The sequence below is a fragment of the Natator depressus genome, chromosome 1 (assembly GCF_965152275.1).
Source record: "Natator depressus isolate rNatDep1 chromosome 1, rNatDep2.hap1, whole genome shotgun sequence".
NCBI lineage: Eukaryota > Metazoa > Chordata > Testudines > Cheloniidae > Natator > Natator depressus.
This window is the reverse complement of record NC_134234.1, coordinates 261,351,598-261,375,652: the sequence shown is the minus strand read 5'-3', so window position 1 is coordinate 261,375,652 and position 24,055 is coordinate 261,351,598. Positions and strand designations below refer to the sequence as shown.

Here is a 24,055-nt window from a genome sequence, read left to right as displayed (position 1 = left end):
GTTTCACCAGTGCCAGGTGCTTAGTTCCCACGCTGTTCGGAGAACGACGCCTGACCAAGAAACCACTGACGTGTCACCTTTCCAGGCAGAGTCCAAAGCAGAGCCCGTGGCAAGGAGAGGAGACATCAGGATAATGGCGACCTCTGCCTTGTGGTGTCTCTTTTTTTCCCTCCTCACTTGGAGCTGCCCATCAGGATGTGCTGAGGAGAGCCCTGCGCCCCAGGGTAAGAAAGTGACCCTGTGGTCAGGCCAGAAAACGAATGGGGTGGGTGAGAGAGCCACTGGGGTCAGCGTGTACAGTGGATGAAGGGATGTGAGATGTGAGTCCCCTCACAGAGGTTTGTCAGTATCCAGAGGGGGGAGAGATCTGCCGAGATCAGCACGCGCAGAGTGCGCGCGCGTGTGTGGTGTGTGTGTGGGTTCTTAGCTCTGGGCTGCTCTCCATGCCTGATATGATTCTGACATTTTGTCCTCGTGCTCCCTCCAGACGTCACTGGAGACACAAAGAAACCTGTGCTTTTGAGAGATATTGCAGCCACAACAGTCTTCATCAGTGCTGCTGAGGTGGCCGTCATTGGATTCTTCCAGGTCTGTTTAGATAATCTCTCAGTTCCCTGGTTACATTGCTATTGATTACTTGTATTCCACCGGGGTTGGAGCCCTTTGGGCTGGGTGCTGTACAAACACAGAGTAAAGACAGTCCCCAACTCAAACTGCTTACAATCTAAATAGAAAAGACAGACGTGGGCAGAAGGGGAGGGGATATAACAAACAAGCAGAGTGATCAGGGCGAAGGGGTAAACATTCTGTGAACTCCATAGTTGGGGATGGGGTAATGGGGGGGACATAGAGGGGTGGGTTAAGGAGCACAGGAATAGGAAATGGAAGAAGGGAAATATTGAGGTGGAATGGAGGGAAGGATGCAGGGGAGCATAGGTCACAGAATTTAAGGCCAGAAAGGACCTTAATGGAGAATGGAAGGCAGGGGGATCAAGACTGCAGTGGAGGGACCCTCTGCAGGACCCTCACTGCACTGATGAAATTCAATAAAGACAAGTGAAATGTACTTCACTTAAGAAGAAAAAGTCAAATGCATGACTACAAAATGGGGACTAACTGTCTAGGCAGTAGTACCGCTGAGAAGAAGCTGGGGGTTATAGTGGACCACAAAGTGAATATGAGTCATCAATGTGATGCAGCTGCAAAAAAGGCTAATATGATTCTGGGGTGTATTAACAAGAGTGTTATATGTAAGACACAGGAGGTAATTGTCCCGCTCTACTTGCCACTGGTGAGGTCCCAGCTGGAGTTCTGTGTCCAGTTCTGGACACCACAATTTCGAAAGGATGTGGAAAAATAGGAAAGAGTCCCGAGGAGAGCAACAAAAATTATCAAAGGTTTAGAAAACCTGACCTATGAGGAAAGGGTGAAAAAACTGGGCTCGTATAGTTTTGAGAAAAGAAGACCGAGTGGCAACCTGATAACAGTCTTCAAATGTTAAGAGCTGTTATAAAGAGGATGGTGATCAATTGTTCTCCATGCCCACAGGCGGTAGGAGAAGAAGTAATGGGCTTAATCTGCAGCAAGGGAGATTTAGGTTAGATATTAGGAAAAACTTTCTAACTATAAGGGTAGTTAAGCTCTGAAATAGGCTTCCAGGGGAGGTCATGGAGTCCCCATCACTGGAGTGTTTAAAAACAAGTTCGACAAACACCTGTCAGGGATGGTCTAGGTTTACTTGGTCCTGTCACAGTGCAGGGGGCTGGACTTGATGACTTCTCAAGGTCCCCTCCAGCCCTACATATCTACGATTCTGTGACAGTGAGGGAGGAGACTTAAGCAGGCACCCAATCAGCAAGAAGGATAACAAAACACCCAGAGTAAGAACAGAAGGAAGTAGCGCCCAAAGGACATCACTGGTGTCTAAGGTTCCAAAGGTGCCTCCTGCCAGCCCCACCGATTTGCTGTTGCTTCCTTGGCTCATGGCTTTTGTCAGGGAGGGAAACTTTGTGCTCTCCAAACAGGCTGCTTCCCAGGAGCTTCTACCCCCTTAGCCCACATGTTCCTTTGGTTGGAGGAGGTGGGGGGCCTATAAAGGACTCCCCATGACTGGTTCATTGGAAAGACTCTCTAATTTCAGAAATAATACATGCCCATGTAACACAAGGTGATTCACAAGGGGCAGAGTTAAGGCTGGGTGTTTTAAATGGAACTGATGATTTCTGCTGTTTGAATGTCAAGCACACAAGTGCTACCTTCTCAGACTACAGTGTCACAGAATTTTCTCTGGGTCTTCTCTTTCGGCCCGCCTAGTACAAGGGGGGCACACAGGGTGAAAGTGATTCCTGTGCAGAGGGCCAGGTGGAGGCCTGATCACCACTTATGTCGTGGCTCAGCTCTCAGACTAGTTCTTAAGTGGGGCCTAGGCCTTGCGTTGACCATCTGCACAGAGGTTAATTTCACCCTGCGTGAGGCTGGGCTTCACTGCACACAGTAAGGCATATTTCTTCTCTACAAACCTTCAGTCTGGTTTTGAGCATGCAGCTGAACTAGCTTAACACAAATGCAGCACACACCCTGCCTTCGCTCAGAACATTATGCTGTCCTTGGGGAAAAGACTACTATCACTGCACATGCCCTGGAAGTGTGAGAAGTGCGATGGCCACAGGCCCAAATCAAACCCAATTTGGCACTGGAAGCCTCCCAAGCTCACTCTCAGGGAGGATAGTTCCATGCCTTGTTTCAGCTAGCCATTTCGATATTATATCCAGGGCCATCCCTAGAGCGGTGCGGGGCCCAGGACACATCAGCCACCCCTCTAGTCTCCTCGCTATCCACCTGGCACGTGCAGCCACCGCTCTCCTCTCCATCCGCCCACCTGCTGCCCACCGCTCGCCTCCCCACTAGTCTCCTTGCCGTCCGTCCAGCGTCCTCCTGTTCACCCGACTGCCGCTCTCCTCCTCACCGTGCATCTGCCTGCCGCTCGCCTCCCCGTTCGCTTCCTCACCCCTCTTGCCCACCCACCTCCCGCCCGCCGCCTCACCTGAATATCGGGACAAATGGTGTCCCGATCGTACATCTTTTGAGTTGTTGCCCGGGAAGCTTGAGGTAGAGAAAGAGGGAGACTTTCCCTTCAATGTCCTGGAAACAAGGGAAGGAAGAAGCTGATGAGGAGGAAGAGTATGGGGTAAAAGAGATTAGCTTGCAGGACCTGTTTTTACACTCATACACACACAGTCACATTGCTGTGCAGGGGATGGTGTGTGTGTGTGGGGGGGTGAACAAAGAATAAACATGAAGGACAATGATTATGCTGATTACTAAGGAGGAGGAAATGGATGACGCTAAAGGAACCAGCCCCCCAACTTTCTTCCAGTGCCCACTCCTCAGACAGTCAGATTTTAGATTCAGATACAACACATGTTCAAGCCCTCCGCAGTCCCTTCACCTCCTTCTGATACCCAATAGTCTCCATGACCCCCACTTCCCTCTCCCTGAACCTCATCAGCTCACCTGCCCCTACCTGACCTTCAGTACAGGTTCCCTGACTCCTCCCCAATTCCCTGCCCCTGACACTCAGTCACTTCTTAACCCCCAAGCTTTTGCCCTCCCCACAATGATGTGCACACAGCTAGAAATAAGCAGGCAGGATGTGAGTGGGGTGTGGGGAGGTGGATTGGGAACACATGTTCCGGTGGGGAGACTTGAGCTGTGCTTGGAAACGAAGCCCCTCTTCTCCTGAGACTTGGAGGGTAGAGTGGCAGAGTGCCTACACCCGCTCTAGTCTGAGCGGCCACAAGATGTCACCGTTAGTCCCTGCAAATCTCAGCTGCTGCCAAAGCAGCTGTCTGGCCAATGTCAAGAGGGAGAAGAAAACCTGGGTGAGTAGCTTCAGCTGGTTCTAAGATTATTTTCTCTTTCTTTACCTCTCCTCTTCCCCCCCCCCTTCTTTTTCTCTTTCTCTCTCCTTTTACCATGCCCTTTTTCTCTCTCTTCTTGTCCATCTCTCCTTCCCTCCATGTCTCCATCTTCCTTCTCCTTTTCTACTCTCTTTCCCACTCCTTCAGGAATTAGAGAGGCCAGAAGTTTCGAACTTCCACACTGTTGTAGGAAAAATCCAGGAGGTGCCGTTTGGACTCAGCACCAACCCCGAGGTCCTGTCTCATTATAACATCACGAGCAATACCATCTCCATCTTTCGCATGGTATGTCTGCCTCATGCCTTTGCCCCGTCTGCCCACGTTGCTCAGGGCACTGAAAACCGTTCTGTAATGGTGAGATCCAGAACTGTTTCCCCTTCACCGCTTCCTGGGTATCAGAGAACATGTTCAGGGCAATATGGATGAAGGTTTCTGCTAGCATGGAGAAGACCAGACCAAAGGAGGAAGGATGAGGGCTTCTGGAGAACAATTCACTTTTGCATTTTGAGTAGGATCCTAACTGTTCAAGGGGTGAATTAAAACAGTGGTGGAAAAACTTTCAAAAGTGATTGGGTAGTGTTGAGCCACTTTAGTTCGGGAACAGTTTGACTGTAGACACAGCCGGGAGATTTGGGTTTGAATCCCAGCTCCTTCCCTAAATCGCTGTGTGGTACTGGGCAAATCACACATCTCTGTGCTACTGTTTCCCGAGCTATAAAGTGGAGATAATAAGAGTTATCTAGCTACCTACCTCACAATGGACTGTGTTTACACTTGATTATTTCCCACCATTACTAATTCCGGTGCAGTTTCATTGGAGGTAGCAATAGCAGGAGATCCAGAAAGGATATGGCACCAGCATTTTTACTATTCTATTGTCTAGCCCTGGTCGGAACAAGTGTAGTTGATGACATGGTAGTAAAAATGGGTTTCAGAGTAACAGCCGTGTTAGTCTGTATTCGTAAAAAGAAAAAAGAAAAAAGAAAAGGAGTACTTGTGGCACCTTAGAGACTAACCAGTTTATTTGAGTAAAAATGCAACAGTGGCAACCACTGGTGCCTCCTGTTCCCTACAGCTTCCGCTGTTTCTTCCATTGGTGGAGCTCCACCGGGGTTAGCAGTGGTGGAAAAAATTAGGAGAAAAGGCTAGTGGAGACAAGGCCAGGGATGCTGTGATGATAAATTAGTGAATGTTTGTACAGTGCTTTGAACGTATAAGTTTATTAGTGTTGTGCCTAGATGTTGCCTGGGTGTCCTATAAATGTCTAAGATGGATAGTGTTATTGTATAAACACTGTTCATGTTCACTAGTAAAGAATGTCCTGATTTGAGGCATCTTTAGAAAGGCCCTGATTCTGGGGTTCCCTGCTGCCCCTGTACACCAGCTCTGCAAGTGTATAGGGCCCTCAGGGCTGGCAGATTTTCTCACTCAGAAATGCCTGTGGCATATGGGAGTTCCCTGTGGTGCCCATCCCCTTGAAGTCCCTGATGTAGGGGCATGACAGCAAAGTGGCTGGGGGAAAGAGCAAGGCATATTTGGGGCAGGCAGGAGAGTGACCAGAGTACGGTTTGCTCTGGCTGTTCTGGGCTGCTTTAATGGCCCATAGAGGGCTCTTTCAGAAGAACATAAATTAGAGATGCCCCAGGGACGATTCCTGTCCCCAGCTGGCCTCAGGTGCAAAGATGGTGTAAGCCACCTTTGTCTTTTCTGCCTGCTCTAATCACTTCCTGAGCTGAGCTCAGGCGCTTTATGGATAGTCTAGTTCATATAATGTAGCTAGATCTCTCCCCCTTCTGTGTAAAAGAGAATGAGTTAATATCACATGAGATCTAGTAGTTGACACCGGATTTACTGTCAGCAGGTGCTACAAACTGCAAAAACACTTATCTCTATGATGGGCTCTTAGTCATAATCATTTTCTTCCAAGGACATTTAAGGATCTTTTGTTTTTGCAATGTGGGAGAGATTAAGGATAATTAAGGCGGGAGGATAGAGGAAACTGATAGAGGCAATTGCATGACATTTGAAACAATTCACATTAAATACAATCTTCCCAATGCATGCTTCTTCCACTTTTGCAACTGAAACATCATTTAATGGAAAAAAACAACAGATCGAATCCCCAAGCCAGAATAAATTTTGACTGGCAATTTGTTTGTAAAATTTCCACTGACAAAAGTTAGTTTATATTAGATATTTTTTTTTCCTGAATAAGTGTGTAGGAGTAGGATCAGATCTTTTCGAAAAAAGAAATTGGAACAGGAACTTGGAATAAAATATTCATCACAGGAAGCACTGGGAAGACAGGCAGACAAATCAAAAGGACAGCAATTAATCAAAGACATAAAACAATGTTCCTTTATTTTTGCATAGCATGGAAACACCATAAAGGGTACCAAACTTAAACCACAATGACTATACTCCTGGGCCAGATCCTCAGCTGGTATAAATTGGTGTTGCTTTGTTGAAGTCAGTAGAGCTATGCTGATCTTTGCCAGCTGAGGATCTGGCTTGATCAACAGAAAAAGGACATAATTAATCGAGGTAATTATATGTTATGAGGGTAGGGTGTGACAGAGCCATTTGGATCTGAGCTAAACTGTTAAATGCAACACTTTTTTTTAGGGATGCATCCTTTGCATAATCCAAGAGTATATCTGAATATAATTTCTCAGGAATGGGAATCAATAGGTTGCAGTCCAAAGCCCACTGAAGTAAATGGGAGTCTTTGCCTTTGGTGTTGATAGACTTTGGATCAGCCCCAAGGACCTGTTTGATTTTACTTGTGCTGGTTTTGGATTGCACTAGTGGGATTCCACTGATTTCAGTGGCATTACCCCTGATTTACATCAGTGTAAGTGAGAGAAGAATCATCCCCTGTGATTTCAGGAGCAACTAGTTCAGTGGCTTAAAGGAGCATAGGAACATATTGGATCAAAGACACAGTGACAGTGACCATGGGATGGAAAAAAGGGTTGCATGCCTGCACACCTCTGGCATAGCTAACGTACATGTAGAGGGTGAGCAGACATATTGAATAAAATATGGGACATCTATGTGGACACAAGTTCCATGAGCCTAGCACAGCATGTTTGGAAAAGGCAATTAAATTCCAAAGGGCTCAGCTGTACTCTACTGTTCTATAGCTCCACAGCCCAATCCCTTGATTTAGCCGTCTCCTGAAATGTAACTGCATGTGTAGCTGTTATACTTCGGGGGTTAGCTGTTGTTTGATGTTTTCCCTTTCTCCCTGTTTATGGGGAAGAGAGCGGAAGAGACTCAATAAAACATCTTCCAGATAGTGATGAGGGGTTGGAGAGGGGAGATGGGATGGGATTGTTCCCTAAAGATGATCTTTGCGAGGCCTGATTTTCTCTTGGCTGTACTGGAAAAATTCCTCTCTTTATTGGAGAGATTTCCTGCTTGCACAATGTTTCCAGGAAATCCACACAGGCCTGTGCCAGTGTTTATTACTTTTAGAAAGAATGAAATAAGCAGAACTTTTTTAAAGGAGAGGGCGAGAGCAATGGAGGGAGTTGGGTTTGTTTAATGCTGTCTCCCCAGAAGGCCCAGGAGAGATTGTCAGCTAATCCCCCCTGGCTCCAGTGGAGTTTGAGTTGACGATACAGGGATGTCTGGCACCCTTAGTGTTTCCTCCTATTCCATGAGTTTGTCCTGTCATGGGAAGCTTGAGGAAGAGACTGGGCGAAAGAGCAAGATGGCAGATTTATAGGCCCAGTGGTCCCCAAGAGAGTTTCCGGTGGTGAAAGGTGTGTGTATGAAGGCATCCACAGGTGTCTATGTGCACAGGAGCATTTGTGTATGTCTGCCCGTGCCACTGGACAGAGGGCGGGGAAGGGGTACTGAACGGAGAACAGCAGTGATTTAAGGTTTCCTTGCATCATTGTAGGTGGACGACAAACGTCAAGATTTGGAACTCACCGATGGCAAAAAAATGGATGCCACCAAGATGAGCCGTTTCATTCGGATCAATGAGCTGCGACTGGTGACAGAGTACAACCCTGTGGTAACTAAGGATCCCCAAAACCCCCTCCCACAAACCCGCCTTCTCTTAGGCTCTGTCTAGTTGGCTGGTTTTTCATTTTGGGGGATGATAGGATCCTGACTGGCAGCGACTCTTGGTGGGCAAAGAGCACAGTGCAGGAGCCATGCAGGTGTCTGTACACACACCTCTACCACTGCCTCTCATTCCTGACGGGCAATGCCCCCTTGTATTCACAGGAGCAAAGGGATCACCATATTGAATCAGACCCGTGGTCCATCTAAACCAGTATGCTGTCTCCAAAAGTGGACAGTAGCAGCTGCTTCAGAGAAGGCTCAAGAAATCCTGCAGAGGATTTCCCACAGGGAAAATTTCTTCCTAACTCTGATCTATTAGTGGTTGGCTTAAGCCCTGAAGCATGAAGACTTCTATCCCTCGTCAAACATCCACATACAGTCTAATGTAGCTGTGGATAGTCTCATTATCCATATAAATGTCGAGCCCTTTTTTGAATCCTACTAAACACTTGGCCTCAAAGGTATCCTGTGGCGGTGAGTTCTGCCAGCTAATTATCTATTATTCGAGTCCTGCCCTTCATCTCACAGCTCTGCAGAAGCCCTTCAGTCCTGACCTGCAGCATTATTCCTTCAATTCAATCCCCAGCCCCTCTTCCTGCCTCCCCCCTCTCAAACTACTTAGCCCACCCATCTCAAGTCTGACTTGGAGCTCCCATGTTGTTTCATTCGTTAGGCCACAGCACAGCTCTACAGTTCTTACCTGGCGGGCCTCCTGCTGGTCCAGTCCCGGAGCGCAACCTGCTCTGCTAATATACCTGCCTTTTTTTAGTTTAATATTTATTCTAGGCTCACAAATGTATAAATAAACTAGTTTCTTTTAAGTATATTATAGGCCCCAAACAATGTAAGGCCACGTGGGTCAAAGCAAGCCCTGCAGAACTCCCTACCTTCCATTCTTTGGGCCCTCACAGCTTCCCCCGGACCCCTGAACCATGGCTTGCTGCAACACCTCCTGCTTTCCCAGGCCTGAGCCCTCTCAAGTAGCACTTCCAATGCACCTCAATCCTGACTCAACTCACCTCACTTCCTGCTTCTCCAGGCCTGTCCATTCCCACAGGGTCTTCCAGCTCTCCTCACGCTTGACTTGCAGCCCCCTGCTATTCCAGTCCCTGACCTCTCCCACCCTCAGGCAACATTATGCAGAGGTGTTATGGGGGTGGATGAAAGTCCACTAGCAATTAGGCTAAGGTGAAACTCCTGGTACTTAGGCCCTCCCACACTACCTGAGACCTGGTGTTCCCTGAAGGAAGGCTGTTACAGAAATGCACTCCCTGACCCCATCCCTATTAGTCGGCTCACTCTTTCCTCTCCTTCACAGAAATGCTGGCAGGCATTTACACAGGCTGCCTCTGTGGTCTGGACTGGCACATGGAGAGGCAGCGGGTCAGAGGCAGCCTGGCCAGACTTCTGTTTGGTTTGAGGGAGCGGCTGCGGCACTTCAGGAAGTGGGTGGGGGGAAAAGTCAGATGACAATTTGCCCACCAACTGGAGACTGTGCAAAAAACACCATTGGCGGTACCAACCCAGAGTGTCTTCACAGAGGGCCAGTGTGTGCTGCCTGCTTTCCCCCTTCCCTGGGGGGTGGGGGGGCGTCCAATCCATTTCTTCCTGAAAAGCTGCAGATGGGGACTTAACCCTCTGCGCTCCCACCTGCCCAGCTTACACGTTGCTTAGTCAACAGTTTCTATTTTAAGACGCATCCCCACCACTCACAGCTAATGTTAAAGAAAGAAAACGAGGTGCTGGAGAAGCCTTCCTGGTTAACTCCATGAACTCCCCAAGTTGCTTACTCCCATCCCCTCCAGATCCCAGTCCCGAGTCCCTTGCAACCCCTAGTTCCCTGTGGTCCCTGTTATCCAGGCACCTCAAGAGCTCCCAATTCCAGATTCTTGCCCCTCTGGGCTTCAGCTTGCTGTCCCCAGACTCTGTCTTCCTGCTCTCTCCCTGAACATTCTGTCTTTCCTCCAAGCCTTAGCCCCAGGGCCTCCAGACCCCTGGCTCGGGTGTCCCCCAAACCATGACTTTAGGAGCCTTCAGGCACCCAGCTTCAGTTCCTCCAGAGTTTGACTTCAATCTGAGAACATGGCCTGGGCTGTGATTCGTAGAGAGCGAACTCATCTGTGCCACTGGGATTTAGGACTCCAATAATGCAGCAGATTTACTATTCCTAATCGCCGTGTCTGTCTGTTGGTGTCACGTTTGTCTTTGGCAGACGGCAATAGGTTTGTTCAACAGTCCAGTCCAGACCCACCTCCTCCTCTTCACAGACAAGACCTCCCAGGACCATACGGAGCGAGTGCGCAGGTACCGGGAGGCAGCGGAACTCTTCCGAGGAAAGGTGAGAGGCCAAAAGGAGGGGAGGAGAGGCCAGAAGAGAGGATTATTTGAGGGGGAAGAAGAGTGACTTCCCCCAGGGGGAGGGAGGAAGTCACCCCACATGCCCAGGGAGAACAGAGGCCAGGTGAGTGGGGAAGAGGAGAAGCAAGTGGAGATAGGTGATAGTCCAAGAGAAAGGGAGCCAATCTGCTCAACCCTCTTTGGTTCATGATCTAACAGGGAAGGTGCCCAACACACGCTGCCTCTCTAAAATCTGCCCTGTGGTTTCAGCTGGATATTGTGCTCTTCTTTGCTTCTTGTCCTAAATAGCTGATGTATTTTGTTGGGAGATGACAAACAGCTGCTGCCTTTCACCCCAGCAATGGTTACATTCCACTGGTGTGCCAAGTAATCTCTGGCTATACAGCTGGAGCTCACTTTTGGATGCTGAAAAGTGCTATTGAAATGGCTAGATAGCATGAATGCCACAACGATTCTTTAGCTCTCATTAGTTCCCAGGTAAAAAAGACCTGTGAATTTGCTGTTTGAAGGGATTTGCAGGTGGGTCCCCTGGGCGTGTGAACAGATTTCCCACAGTGGGGATTCCACAGACAGATTTCCCCTGCCTCCCCGCTGCCACCTGCTCTCCCTGACTACAAACAAGCACTCCCCAAACAGCCCACCTTCCCAGGCTTGGTTCTCAGCTTGCAGTTGGGCTGGACAGGAGCGCATGGGGATGGAACTAGTTAGGAGGCAGACCTGGCAGCAATAGGAAGTCCTGGGTGCGGCAGACAAGTTGGGGGAAGAAAACAACAGTGGGGCAGGGGGTTGAGCTGAAGCCCTTTTGGAAGGGGTTTTTGTGGGAGGGTATGGAAGCTGGAAAGAATTGGGGCTGTTGCGTTAGAGCCCAGGGATGGATCAGCTGCTGGCAGAGGGCTGAAGCACCTATTAGTGGGGGAGAGAGTGAGTTGAAGAGCAAATATACTAATCCTCAGTGTTTTAAGGGTTAAGCTCCAGTCATAAAGGCATCCCTTGCAGTTACTTTACATAGATCTCAAACAACCTCCTGCCCCCCACTCGTTTTCCATTGAATCCCCTCTTGTATGTCTACATTTGTTTAGCAGTGAGACACTCACTGAATGCTACTGTGCAGTAGGTGTGGTCTCACCAGTGTCCTGTAACGAGAGACTGTTCCCTCTTTCCTCAATTATATGATGTCTCTTTATATGCAGCTCCAAACTGCATGGCCCTAACACTGATCCCTGCAGCACACCCCTAGACATCTCGTCTAATTCAGTGCACTGCTCTTTGCCATCATTCGCCTTTGAATAGGGTCCCACAGCCAGTTTTCCATTCCTGTGACATGTCCAGCTCCAAGCTAATATGAATTCACTTTCCAAGCAAGACTTCACAAGGCACTTTTCCAAATGGTGTTCTGAGATCCAGATAGTTTATAAATTATTAGCCAGCCAAGTCCTGACTCCTCACTCAGTTTTTAGTTAGTTTTGACTCAGGCAGAACTCAATGGGAGTTTACCTGAGTGAAAAGAGAGGGAAGATTTCAGGAGCTGACCCATTATTTATTGTTGTTATTGTTATTTTATTGTATGTATGTAGCGCCAGAGATGTACATAATTCTGCATAACACTAGGACTGTACCAGACCAATACCAAGTTCCCTGCCCCAAAGGGCTAGATGGTGACTTGGCTGACACGCCCACACAAAGGCCTGAGAGGGAGTAAGAACCACTGCTTACATCCCTACGGGGGCTACCTGGGCTTTAGGTCTGGGCACAAAGGAGTAAGCAGGGCTACTTGCCTGCCTACTCTCTTCCCAGAGCAGATGAACAAGGAGTGGTGGTGGATTGGATGGGAGCATGAGTGGAGCCTTGGTTCCACCCCTTACCTGTTTGCCCGAGAAGCTGAGCCAGCATGGGGGTGGGGGCGGGTAAGTTATTTACTATTGCTACAGGCCAGCAGTAAATTACAAGCCCTGAGTAGCAAGCAGGGAGTAGGGAAGGAACTGTGACTTGGAAGGGTATCTGAACTCACAATGGACCCCTAAGAACACAAGCTGGAACAAAGCAAAATAAATAGAACAATCCAAGAGAAACAAAACAGACCTCAGCAGAACACAGACCAACCCAATTTAAGCAGAGCAGTGACTGGCTGTTCTAGCTGAAAGCCTCAAGAGTGCGGGAGCTTTGGATATGTTAGCTGGGAAGCTGTTCCAGACGTATGGGGTAGGACAAAAAATGGCAGAAAATGGGAATGAGCAAAGAATTAAAGTGATTTTAAATGAAGCTCAGGAGGAAGAGGGGGAGGAAGAAGGGGTGGTGGTAATGGTATAGGCAGGGGCTGAAGGGGAAGAGGAAAAGCATAACTTTGATGTGGAAGTAAACAGAAACTCAAGAAAGGGTATCAAGAAGGTGGAGAGATATGATAAAAATGGCTGAAAAACCTTGTTCTGCTGGCAGCATTTTGAATGGATTAAAGCACGAAGATATGGGAGGTCAGACAGAAGGAGGTTGCGGTAATCCATGAGTGCACTAACTAGGGCACAGGTGATTGTCTTATCAGTTTGGGAAAGAGGAAGGGAGGAATTTTACCTGGGTGTACAAGAAGTCATGGCAGGTTTTGATGAGAGCCTAGCTCTGAGGAGAGTCCAGTCTATCTGATCTCATTTATCTACCACTTTCTAGCATGTCCCATCACCATGATAGCTGGACTGCTGATGGGAAAAAAAGATAACTCCAAGGCTGTGAGCCTTGATAATGGGAAGGCTGCTGCTGATGTCAATGGTATTAAAGAAGAGAGATGAAAGAGAAAGCTTGGGAGGCAGGACAGATGATCTCCGTTACCTTGCACCTCGTGTAGTCATTTATGCCTGTGCAATGTCAGAGTATGATAGATAAGGAGTGGCCAATGTGGCTTCATGAAGGACTGCTCAAAAGCCTGGGGTTAGATTAGTTTGGCTGGAAATGGAAAAAGAGGGAGCAAATAAAAAAAGAATACACAGTCATGTAAGGGTACTGGGGGGAAAAGGGCAGCAAAAAATCAAAAGGAGTTAATGCTAGTCAGAAGGGTTAAGAGCAAGAAGGAGGGGCTTCTACAAATGTATTAGGGAAAAGTACTAGGGAGAAAGTAGGCCCATTAGGCCCTAATTCAACCAAGCATCCCTATTCAGCAAAGCACTTAAGCACATGTTTACCTTTAATCACCTGCTTAAATCCTATTGACTTTGGTGTGACTTAAACACATGCTTAAAGTTCAGCCTGCATTTAAGAGCTTTACTGAATTGAGCAACCTTCCTGAAGAGAGGGATAAAGTGAATCATGACTCAGAAATTGCTGAGATACAGCACTTTCTTTTGAAAATCTGTCTTAAATGAAAATCATATAGCAAGAAGTTTGAACAATGAATATGGAAAGAAGACCCAGTAAAAATAACTTTTGATAGAGAACAGGTAATGGAATATTTGGAAGTGTGAAGATATACAACTCCCATGGTGGGAGTGGAGATTTCTAGTGTACTGTGTTAACTCTGGCCAGATTAGCATCTTCATTCATGATCAAAAAGCAGAAATAAACAGCATATAATGAGGTTCCTGAAGGATACTAAATTGGAAGAAGTTGCAAACACTAGTCAGGACAGATGGGCAGGAAACATGGGCAGAAAATAATAAAGGATTTGATCCTAGCGCATCTGGAGAAAAGGAATCCATAGCATTTGTGGACAATGGGAGGGAGAATTGTGGAAAGCAATAAAGATGAAGGAGAAGTAGAGATGCTAGCTGACAGCAAATTGGACATGATTTTCCAAAATGGACAGTAGAAACCTTGGCTGCACATGCAAAGACATCATATAATGAAGCAGGGAAGCCATAGTCTCTCTGCCAATTGAAGCCAATGGGACTCTTTGTGGAGTAAGGTTCTTCTGACTGCAAGGGTGGCAGAACTGGGCCCTATATGACTGGTGCCACTACACCTGGAATTTGATGTTTATTTCTGGGCACCACATTACCAGAAGGAGAGAGACACTGAAGGGAATTCAGAGACAAGTAACAAAAATTAGGGATCCAGAGGAAATTATCATTGAGGAAAGATTAAAAGGGCTAACTATGTGTAAGTCAGCTCAGAGACAACAAAGGCGGGGGGAGGAGTACACATTCATGATGACAGCGTACAAATGTTTGTAATGTACAAACATGAGATCACCTGAGGTACAACAGTGCTGTTATCCCCATTTTACAGATGGGGAGATGAGGCACAAAAAGGCTAAAGCCTAGATTCTCAAAAGTACTGTGTGTGTGAGCGCGCGCACACAGATCTTAAACCCTGCGCACACGGCGAAACACCGCACGCACTCCGGCTTTGGCGACGGCTTTTTTTTTTTTTTTTTGCTTCGGCGGTGGCACAGAAGAAATTTTTTGCGCACACAGCCTGTTAAAAATTAGAGGGAACATTGATGATCAGTGAATAAATCTTGTTCTGTGATTGGTGGCAAAGGATTTGTTGTAAATATTCATATTTTGCACTGTGGTGGTTAGTCACATTAGTAATTCAGTCAGAGAACCATCGCTGTAAAGGGTATCAGATTTCAGTCCCCCTATAGCACTGCATCAACACCTGTTGTCATCCACCACTGCCGACTGAGCCTGCCAGCTAAGGAAGAAATGAGAGCCTGCATTCCATTGCTGATGCCCAGACAGTCCAGGAAGAAGATCCTGCCAACAACCAGAATGACTGGAGAAGGAAGAGAAGACGACCCTGGTGCTGACTGGACCTACCAGAGGCTGAAGAGGACACCACTGACTGGAAGAGAAGAAGCCACTCAGCCATCACTGCCAGCGTGTGAGAAACATTCCTGTCATCTCCAATGTGAGGTCCTTTCTTCAACTGAGAGGAAATTCAAGCCTCAGCTGGGGAACCCATTTGGGGGGTTGGCTGGGATCCCACAGTGGAGAGGGCCTGAAGTGCCCCCCACCCAATGGAGACAGTCTGAGTCCGTACCTTGAATTGCTTTAGGCGGATACATGATGCAGCTGTTGGGCTATTGTTCCAATACATATTTCTTTTTGCTTTAGAGTGGAACCTGAAGATTGTAAAATGCTAGAAGAGGAAGCCAGATGTTCAACCAGTGATGAGTCACTAAAGAAAAGAGAGGAGGTGTATTACTTATCCACTAACCTGGAAAAGCACTTTTGAATGGTGACAGAGAGCAGACAGGGATCGAAACATACCTTCTGTATGAGCTTTGATGATGATTAGGTGTCAATCCCATGTCAATCTGGAGAAGCACTGCCAAAATGCCAAGCAGGTGACAGTGTCAGATTTTTTATCACTTGAAGTGAACATAAATGTCTTGGAGGCAGAATGGTTTTGTTTCCATGTTAGGTGAATACAATGTGCCATTTACTGCTGGAGAATGACTGGTGAAGTTCATAAAGAAATACTGCATGGATGCAGATGTTCTCAAGAAGATGACACATGGAGCAACAAAGGATATCCCCACTGCAAGGGATAAGCTTGGAGTTTGGTACCAAAATGATGTGGTGGCTGTTGGTCACAATGTCTCTTTTGGTGTGTGCGTGGATCAGAATACAGACCTGGGACATGAGACCCTGCTGGTTATCCTTGTGGGATTCTTGTATGAAAACAAAGGCTGCAATGTCCTTTAATTTCTAGACATGGTACACTATACATCAGGAACATGAACAGGCACATCTGACTATCTAATGGGAACACTTCAGAAGTTTAGCATGCCCATCTACAACCCTTTTATTTTTCTCATCAGACTCTATGGCTGTATGATTGGGAAACACAACTCTGTGTTATTCATGGCTAAAAGAAGCAAATCAAAAAATTGTAAATACAGGCTGCAGATACCTCACTTGGCAGATAGCTGCAGCTAAGCTTTTTCACTGTTTGTTGAAGAGCTGATGGCTGATTTTGGTCTTGTCATTTTGCTCCAAATTACCAGAGCCAACACAAGCTGAAAGAATTTGCCCTCTTTGCCAATGAAATCCCACTCATAATCATAAAACATGTTCCCATCAGGGAGCTGAAATTCCACAAAGTAATCAGTCACACACTGCATAAGAGGTCTGCCCTCTTTTCCTATTTTCTTTCCTTAGAGAAAAGACCAGAAAAAGTGGAGCTGATTTCTACCCTTACAGGACTATATCCAACTAATCTTCATCTTCCTCAACTATACACTGGATCCACTTCTTCATTTAATACCAGACCTCCAAGTATAGATACCCAACCCAGCTGGTGACACTGCATGGGGATATCCAGAGACTGCTTCAGCAGTATGCTGGAAAACTGAAACATGCTGCTACTCGACAGCATAATGCTCTATAGGAGAATGATCTTTCAGTTTTGGATGACCCTAACAACATATTTTCCCAGCAGTGATATCAAAGTTGGACATCATGTGAAGAAGCACTTGAAAGAGAGTGAGGAGATGGATTTTTATGGACACAGACTGATGTTTTAAATGGCTGCCTTGTGCAGATGCTGAAGAATTTTTTCCCTGAGGATCACTTGTTGAAAAATGCAAGGGCAGTTTCAGATCTAGGGGCCTTGGTAACAGATTTGGTTTGATGCCCGGGTGTCTGTAATTTCTGAAAAGACTGTGACCAATTATTGGATGATTTAACAGCATATCAGTTTGAGGTTATTGACAAATTCACTGGACCAGTGAGTGGACCACATTCCTGTATGTCAAAATACTGGAGGGAATTGCTGAAGTAGCTATGTGTATCTGAAAGACTGTCTCATTTCAGAAGACATCTCATTATTTTACTTTGCCTCCTCCATTCAAATGCTGACCCTGAAAGTGGTTTCACTATGGTTAGAATAGTGAAAACTCAGCTTTGCCAGTCCACGAAGATAGAGGTGTAAGGAGTTAAGTGTAAAAGACAGGTTCTTTCCATGCAATATAAGTTGGTCTCATTTGAACACATATTTCTGTAGTTATTGCACAAGAGGATGGCACAGTTGTCAACTTTCATGCGGGTTTCAGAGTAACAGCCGTGTTAGTCTGTATTCGCAAAAAGAAAAGGAGTACTTGTGGCACCTTAGAGACTAACCAATTTATTTGAGCATAAGCTTTCGTGAGCTACAGCTCACTTCATCGGATGAAAGCTTATGCTCAAAGAAATTGGTTAGTCTCTAAGGTGCCACAAGTCCTCCTTTTCTTTTTGCAGATACAGACTAACACGGCTGCTACTCTGAAACCTGGAGTTACATACTGTAACTAACAGCAGAGCATTAATTTTGAGTTTTATAATTGACTATACAGCTGGTATAAACTGGTATTGATTTAAATGGAGCTGTGTTAATTTATACCAGCTGAGGGTTTGGCCCACAATTTGAAATTAGCTTTTGAGTGACGATTTGAGCTAAAAACGCACTTTTCAAGAGTAGCCAGGCTAGTAAAGCTTGAATGCTCAAACATTTATAGAAAGCAAACATGAAGACACCAAGGACAAAGAGGGTTTATTACTTGCAGTATAATAGACATTGTGAAGGGTCTAGGTGCTGTAAATCTGGTGTAGAGAACAGACTGTATGCTACCTAAGTTGTAGTGCTGCCATCAGTCCGCTCCATGCAGGGCTGGATAAATAGGCAAGATAGTTGTTGTTTCTGTGGCAACTGGAGGAAAAGCTGCATTCTCTGAGACACAGGCAGGATTGTAGTAGCACTCTCAAGCCCCGGAGGGGCAGGAGTGTGGCTGTAGAGGTCTAGTATCTACAGTTAATTACAATGGTATCCTACTAAATCTTTGTGTGATCATGTGAGTCTGCTGTCCCTCAGGGTCTCTAGTTTGCTCTCTCTCCAATGCAGATTCTTTTCATCCTGGTGGACAGCAAGGTGAAGGGCAATGAACGTGTGATATCATTCTTCAGCTTGAAGAAGTCCCAGCTGCCAGCTCTGGCTATATTCCACACGCCAGATGAGGAGCGGGATGTGCTGCCCCTGGGTGAGGTCACAGTAGAGCGTGTGCAGGACTTCTGCAATGGCTTCTTAGAGAGAAAGCAAAGGGTGAGTGTACAGTATGTGGGAGAGCATTGCTGCTTACATGCTTCTGAGCAGGACACTCTTAGCTCTCTGCAACCTCGCCTGTGTCATTTCTTCCACCACGCTTGGGCATCAGATCTCAGCGATAGTACAGCTGACTGGGTTTGGAGAGCCCCTGTCTGCCCCAACTTTTACTTTTTAGCATAGGGCAATAAGGTGTCATATTCCTTGACTTCAGGACTGGTGTGAGAGTCTCATTTAAGGAAGCCATTTCCCTTCCTGAGAGCAGTGCCTGGGGAGATGAAGAGTAGGGCTGCATCAAGATGTAGGGATTAGGAATAGGGGTGAATGTGTTTGGACCCTGAATATAGCTATAATGGGGGTCAGGGAGACAGAACGTGGCTTTAGAATGAAAATTCACCAAGAACGTTTCAGATCAAAGGACTCAAAGTTGGGCCAAATCTACCTGAGATTAATCACCACCCCTTTGCAAAGGGAGGGGAAACTTAACCTCCATTTTCATTCAGTGCTGAACTTCTATTGCTTTTATAATGGCTTAGCTTGCTGTACTAAGAGCCCTTGTGTGCTAGAGGTCCCATGGCCTGTGATGCCCCATGAAAGTAACTCAGGGGCTACTGAAATGGGATGGGGAAATTAGGCAACACAGGCTGTTGAAGCAGGAATTTAAATATTCTTCCCCCTTAATCTCTGTGCGGAAAACCATGATGGTATCAACCCAACTTTCCTGCCCCTACTGTATTTTAGAAAGAAGATCCCAGCCCAGAGGAGAAGACAGAGCTCTGACTCCCATCTCAATCACCAGATGAAACACTGTGGCTCTGCCCAGTGCCACCTGCACTCAGTATAAGAAGAGTTCACTGTGCCCAACATCTCTGGAGACCCTGAGACAATAGGAATATGAGGCCAAGTCAACTATGATCAACCCTTCTCCATTCCACATACATATATGCTCTTTCTCCTCTCTAGGTATCTCTCTCTCCTTCTCAATTGCCAATTCCACCCTCGCTCATCTTAATGCTCCAGGAACCATGGCACTGTACTGCATTGGTCCTTCTGGGTTCCCACTGCCTGTTGCCATATATGAGAGCAAGAGGCAATATGATGAAACTGCCGTGTCAAAAACACGCCTTGCAGAAAGTTTATGCAGAGATTGGCAGGTCTATTTCCCTGATAACTCTGTCTCTGCCCCCTTAATACATGGTTCTCTCCCCCCCATCTGGCACTGGTACCATGTTGGGGTTCCCTTACACATCTCTCTGGGTCTAGAAGCTGATTTGTCGCCTGGGGTCACATGACCTATAGCATTACATTTTACTAAATAAAGCAGAAAGTGAATTCTCTGAATTTGTGTGATTATTTTTTTTTAATTTAAGTAATAAGCCTAAATATCTCTAAAAGAGCAGGTTCAAGTCTCTCTTTTGGCTGAATTTAAATAACCTTGCTGTATCTAACTAGTCAGATTACTCAGTAAATAATGTTCCTCAACTTATATTCGGAGTGCCCTATGTTTGACTTAGATATTTCTGTTTTACGGTTAGACTGAGGGCTTCTATGTGGAGGTCTAGGGCTGGAATTGCACTTGGTACTACAGGGGTGGGATTGACGTACGTTGGCACAGCTGCCAGGGAGCGCAGAATTGGAAAAGCAAGAAGTGCTGCTAATTTGGATTAAGGTACAAAGGCAAAACTAGGTGGGAACCAAAGACTACAATGGAATGACGTGTTGCCGGGGGGTGGGTTTCTGAGGAATGGAACAGTAAGAAGTGCTGTGGGTCAGGTATACAACTAGTTTGAAATTTCTGAGTGAAACTTCTTATCCCTGGGAAATGTTGAATCATCAAAACCTAAACTTTTTCTGGGCAAGGGTCAGCTTTAACTACATTTTTTACTTCAAAAAAATGTTGGGGAAAAAGTTTCAAAATTGGCAAAATGTTTTCTTTTGACAATTTTTTAAACGAAAAGTTTTGTTTCGCTGGTTTGAAATGACTTTTGGTTTTGAAATTTAAACTGATTATAGTAAAATAAAAAAAAATTAAAATGGTCTAAATTGAGCTGAACCCTTTTTAAACTTCAACCTAGTTTGGGAAAGAAGATTGTTTTGATATCCCAAATATTTCCAAAGGATGGAAAATCATTTCCTTCCTACCTCTAATCAGGACTGAGAAGACTGAGTTGTCAGTAGAGGAGGTTTTGGAACAAACTGGTAAATTAAACAGTAACAAGTCACTAGGGCTAGATGGGTATTCACCCAAGAGTCCTGAAGGAAATCAAATATGAAATTCCAGAACTACTAACTGTGGCATATGTAACCTATTGCTTAAATCATCCTCTGTACTAGATGACTGGAGGATAGCTGATGTAACGCTGATTTTTTAAAAAGGTTCCAGAATCATCAGATACATAGATGAACATGATATGTTGGGGAAGTGTCAACAAGGATTTTGTAAAGAGAAATCATGCCTCACCAATCTATTAAAATTTTTGAGGGTGTCGACAAGCATGTGGACAAAGGTGATCTAGCCCTGGTCTACACTAGGACTTTAGGTCGAATTTAGCAGCATTAAATCGATGTAAACCTGCACCCGTCCACACGATGAAGCCCTTTATTTCGACTTAAAGGGCTCTTAAAATCGATTTCCTTACTCCACCCCTGACAAGTGGATTAGCGCTTAAATCGGCCTTGCCGGGTCGAATTTGGGGTACTGTGGACACAATTCGACGGTATTGGCCTCCGGGAGCTATCCCAGAGTGCTCCATTTTGACCGCTCTGGACAGCACTCTCAACTCAGATGCACTGGCCAGGTAGACAGGAAAAGAACCGCGAACTTTTGAATCTCATTTCCTGTTTGGCCAGCGTGGCAAGCTGCAGGTGACCATGCAGAGCTCATCAGCAGAGGTGACCATGATGGAGTCTCAGAATCGCAAAAGAGCTCCAGCATGGACCGAACGGGAGGTACGGGATCTGATCGCTGTATGGGGAGAGGAATCCGTGCTATCAGAACTCCGTTCCAGTTTTCGAAATGCCAAAACCTTTGTCAAGATCTCCCAGGGCATGAAGGACAGAGGCCATAACAGGGACCCGAAGCAGTGCCGCGTGAAACTGAAGGAGCTGAGGCAAGCCTACCAGAAAACCAGAGAGGCGAACGGCCGCTCCGGGTCAGAGCCCCAAACATGCCACTTCTATGATGAGCTGCATGCCATTTTAGGGGGTTCAGCCACCACTACCCCAGCCGTGTTGTTTGACTCCTTCAATGGAGATGGAGGCAATACGGAAGCAGGTTTTGGGGACGAAGAAGATGATGATGATGACGAGGTTGTAGATAGCTCACAGCAAGCAAGCGGAGAAACCGGTTTTCCCGAACGCCAGGAACTGTTTCTCACCCTGGACCTGGAGCCAGTACCCCCTGAACCCACCCAAGGCTGCCTCCTGGACCCAGCAGGCGGAAAAGGGACTTCCGGTGAGTGTACCTTTTAAAATACTATACATGGTTTAAAAGCAAGCATGTGAAAGGATTACTTTGCCCTGGCATTCGCGGCTCTCCTGGATATACTCCCAAAGCCTTTGCAAAAGGTTTCTGGGGAGGGCAGACTTATTGCGTCCTTCATGGTAGGACACTTTACCACTCCAAGCCAGTAACACGTACTCGGGAATCATTGTACAACAAAGCATTGCAGTGTATGTTTGCTGGCGTTCAAACAACATTCGTTCTTTATCTCTCTGTGTTATCCTCAGGAGAGTGAGATATAATCCATGGTCACCTGGTTGAAATAGGGTGCTTTTCTTCAGGGGACACTCAGAGGAGCCCATTCCTGCTGGGCTGTTTGCCTGCGGCTGAACAGAAATGTTCCCCGCTGTTAGCCACAGGGAGGGGGGAGGGTTGAGGGGGTAGCCACGCGGTGGGGGGAGGCAAAATGCGACCTTGTAACGAAAGCACATGTGCTATGTATGTAATGTTAACAGCAAGGTTTACCCTGAAAGAGTGTAGCCAGTGTTTTATAAAATGTGTCTTTTTAAATACCGCTGTCCCTTTTTTTTTCCTCCACCAGCTGCATGTGTTTCAATGATCACAGGATCTTCTCCTTCCCAGAGGCTAGTGAAGATTAGAAAGAAAAAAAAACGCACTCGAGATGAAATGTTCTCCGAGCTCATGCTGTCCTCCCACACTGACAGAGCACAGACGAATGCGTGGAGGCAACTAATGTCAGACTGCAGGAAAGCACAAAATGACCAGGAGGAGAGGTGGCGGGCTGAAGAGAGGGCTGAAGCTCGAATGTGGCGGCAGCGAGATGAGAGGAGGCAGGATTCAATGCTGAGGCTGCTGGAGGACCAAACCAGTATGCTCCAGTGTATGGTTGAGCTGCAGCAAAGGCAGCTGGAGCACAGACTGCCACTACAGCCCCTGTGTAACCAACCGCCCTCCTCCCCAAGTTCCATAGCCTCCACACCCAGACGCCCAAGAACGCGGTGGGGGGGCCTCCGGCCAACCAGCCACTCCACCACAGAGGATTGCCCCCCCCCCAAAAAAAAGAAGGCTGTCATTCAATAAATTTTAAAGTTGTAAACTTTTAAAGTGCTGTGTGGCATTTTCCTTCCCTCCTCCACCACCCCTCCTGGGCTACCTTGGTAGTCATCCCCCTATTTGTGTGATGAATGAATAAAGAATGCATGAATGTGAAGCAACAATGACTTTATTGCCTCTCCAAGCGGTGATCGAAGGGAGGAGGAGAGGGTGGTTAGCTTACAGGGAAGTAGAGTGAACCAAGGGGCGGGGGGTTTCATCAAGGAGAAACAAAGAGAACTTTCACACCGTAGCCTGGCCAGTCATGAAACTGGTTTTCAAAGCCTCTCTGATGCGTACCGCGTCCTCCTGTGCTCTTCTAACCGCCCTGGTGTCTGGCTGCGCGTAACCAGCAGCCAGGCGATTTGCCTCAACCTCCCACCCCGCCATAAACGTCTCCCCCTTACTCTCACAGATATTGTGGAGCACACAGCAAGCAGTAATAACAGTGGGAATATTGGTTTCGCTGAGGTCTAAGTGAGTCAGTAAACTGCGCCAGCGCGCCTTTAAACATCCAAATGCACATTCTACCACCATTCTGCACTTGCTCAGCCTGTAGTTGAACAGCTCCTGACTACTGTCCAGGCTGCCTGTGAGCCATGGCATTAAGGGGTAGGCTGGGTCCCCAAGGATACATATAGGCATTTCAACATCCCCAACAGTTATTTTCTGGTCTGGGAATAAAGTCCCTTCTTGAAGCTTTTGAAACAGACCAGAGTTCCTGAAGATGCGAGCGTCATGTACCTTTCCCGGCCATCCCACGTTGATGTTGGTGAAACGTCCCTTGTGATCCACCAGAGCTTGCAGCACTATTGAAAAGTACCCCTTGCGGTTTATGTACTCGCCGGCTTGGTGCTCCGGTGCCAAGATAGGGATATGGGTTTCGTCTATGGCCCCACCACAGTTAGGGAATCCCATTGCAGCAAAGCCATCCACTATAACCTGCACATTTCCCAGGGTCACTACCCTTGATATCAGCAGATCTTTGATTGCGTGGGCTACTTGCATCACAGCAGCCCCCACAGTAGATTTGCCCACTCCAAATTGATTCCCAACTGACCGGTAGCTGTCTGGCGTTGCAAACTTCCACAGGGCTATCGCCACTCGCTTCTCAACTATGAGGGCTGCTCTCATC

General features: G+C 46.8%; 2 protein-coding genes across 3 annotated transcripts in view; one reads left to right on the top strand and one right to left on the bottom strand.

The window, feature by feature from the left end:
- PDE6H (phosphodiesterase 6H) overlaps positions 1–24,055 on the bottom strand; it is a 113,172-nt gene that overhangs the window by 36,158 nt on the left and 52,959 nt on the right. The gene's annotated exons all lie outside the window — the stretch shown is intronic.
- On the top strand, positions 113–19,262 carry ERP27 (endoplasmic reticulum protein 27). The gene is made up of 7 exons (XM_074950865.1): positions 113–224; positions 488–588; positions 4,068–4,205; positions 7,831–7,947; positions 10,213–10,338; positions 18,168–18,365; positions 19,107–19,262. Exons 1-7 carry the CDS (start codon positions 134–136, stop codon positions 19,143–19,145), a joined length of 810 nt encoding a protein of 269 aa, XP_074806966.1. The 5' UTR covers positions 113–133; the 3' UTR covers positions 19,146–19,262.

Bases quoted from the DNA above. Each gene is read 5' to 3' on its own strand.
- ERP27 (XM_074950865.1), top strand. From the start codon at position 134: ATGGCGACCTCTGCCTTGTGGTGTCTCTTTTTTTCCCTCCTCACTTGG. The intron at 225-487 runs GTAAGAAAGTGA...TGCTCCCTCCAG, and splicing joins GGAGAGCCCTGCGCCCCAGG to ACGTCACTGGAGACACAAAG. The intron at 18,366-19,106 runs GTGAGTGTACAG...ACTGTATTTTAG, and splicing joins TCTTAGAGAGAAAGCAAAGG to AAAGAAGATCCCAGCCCAGA.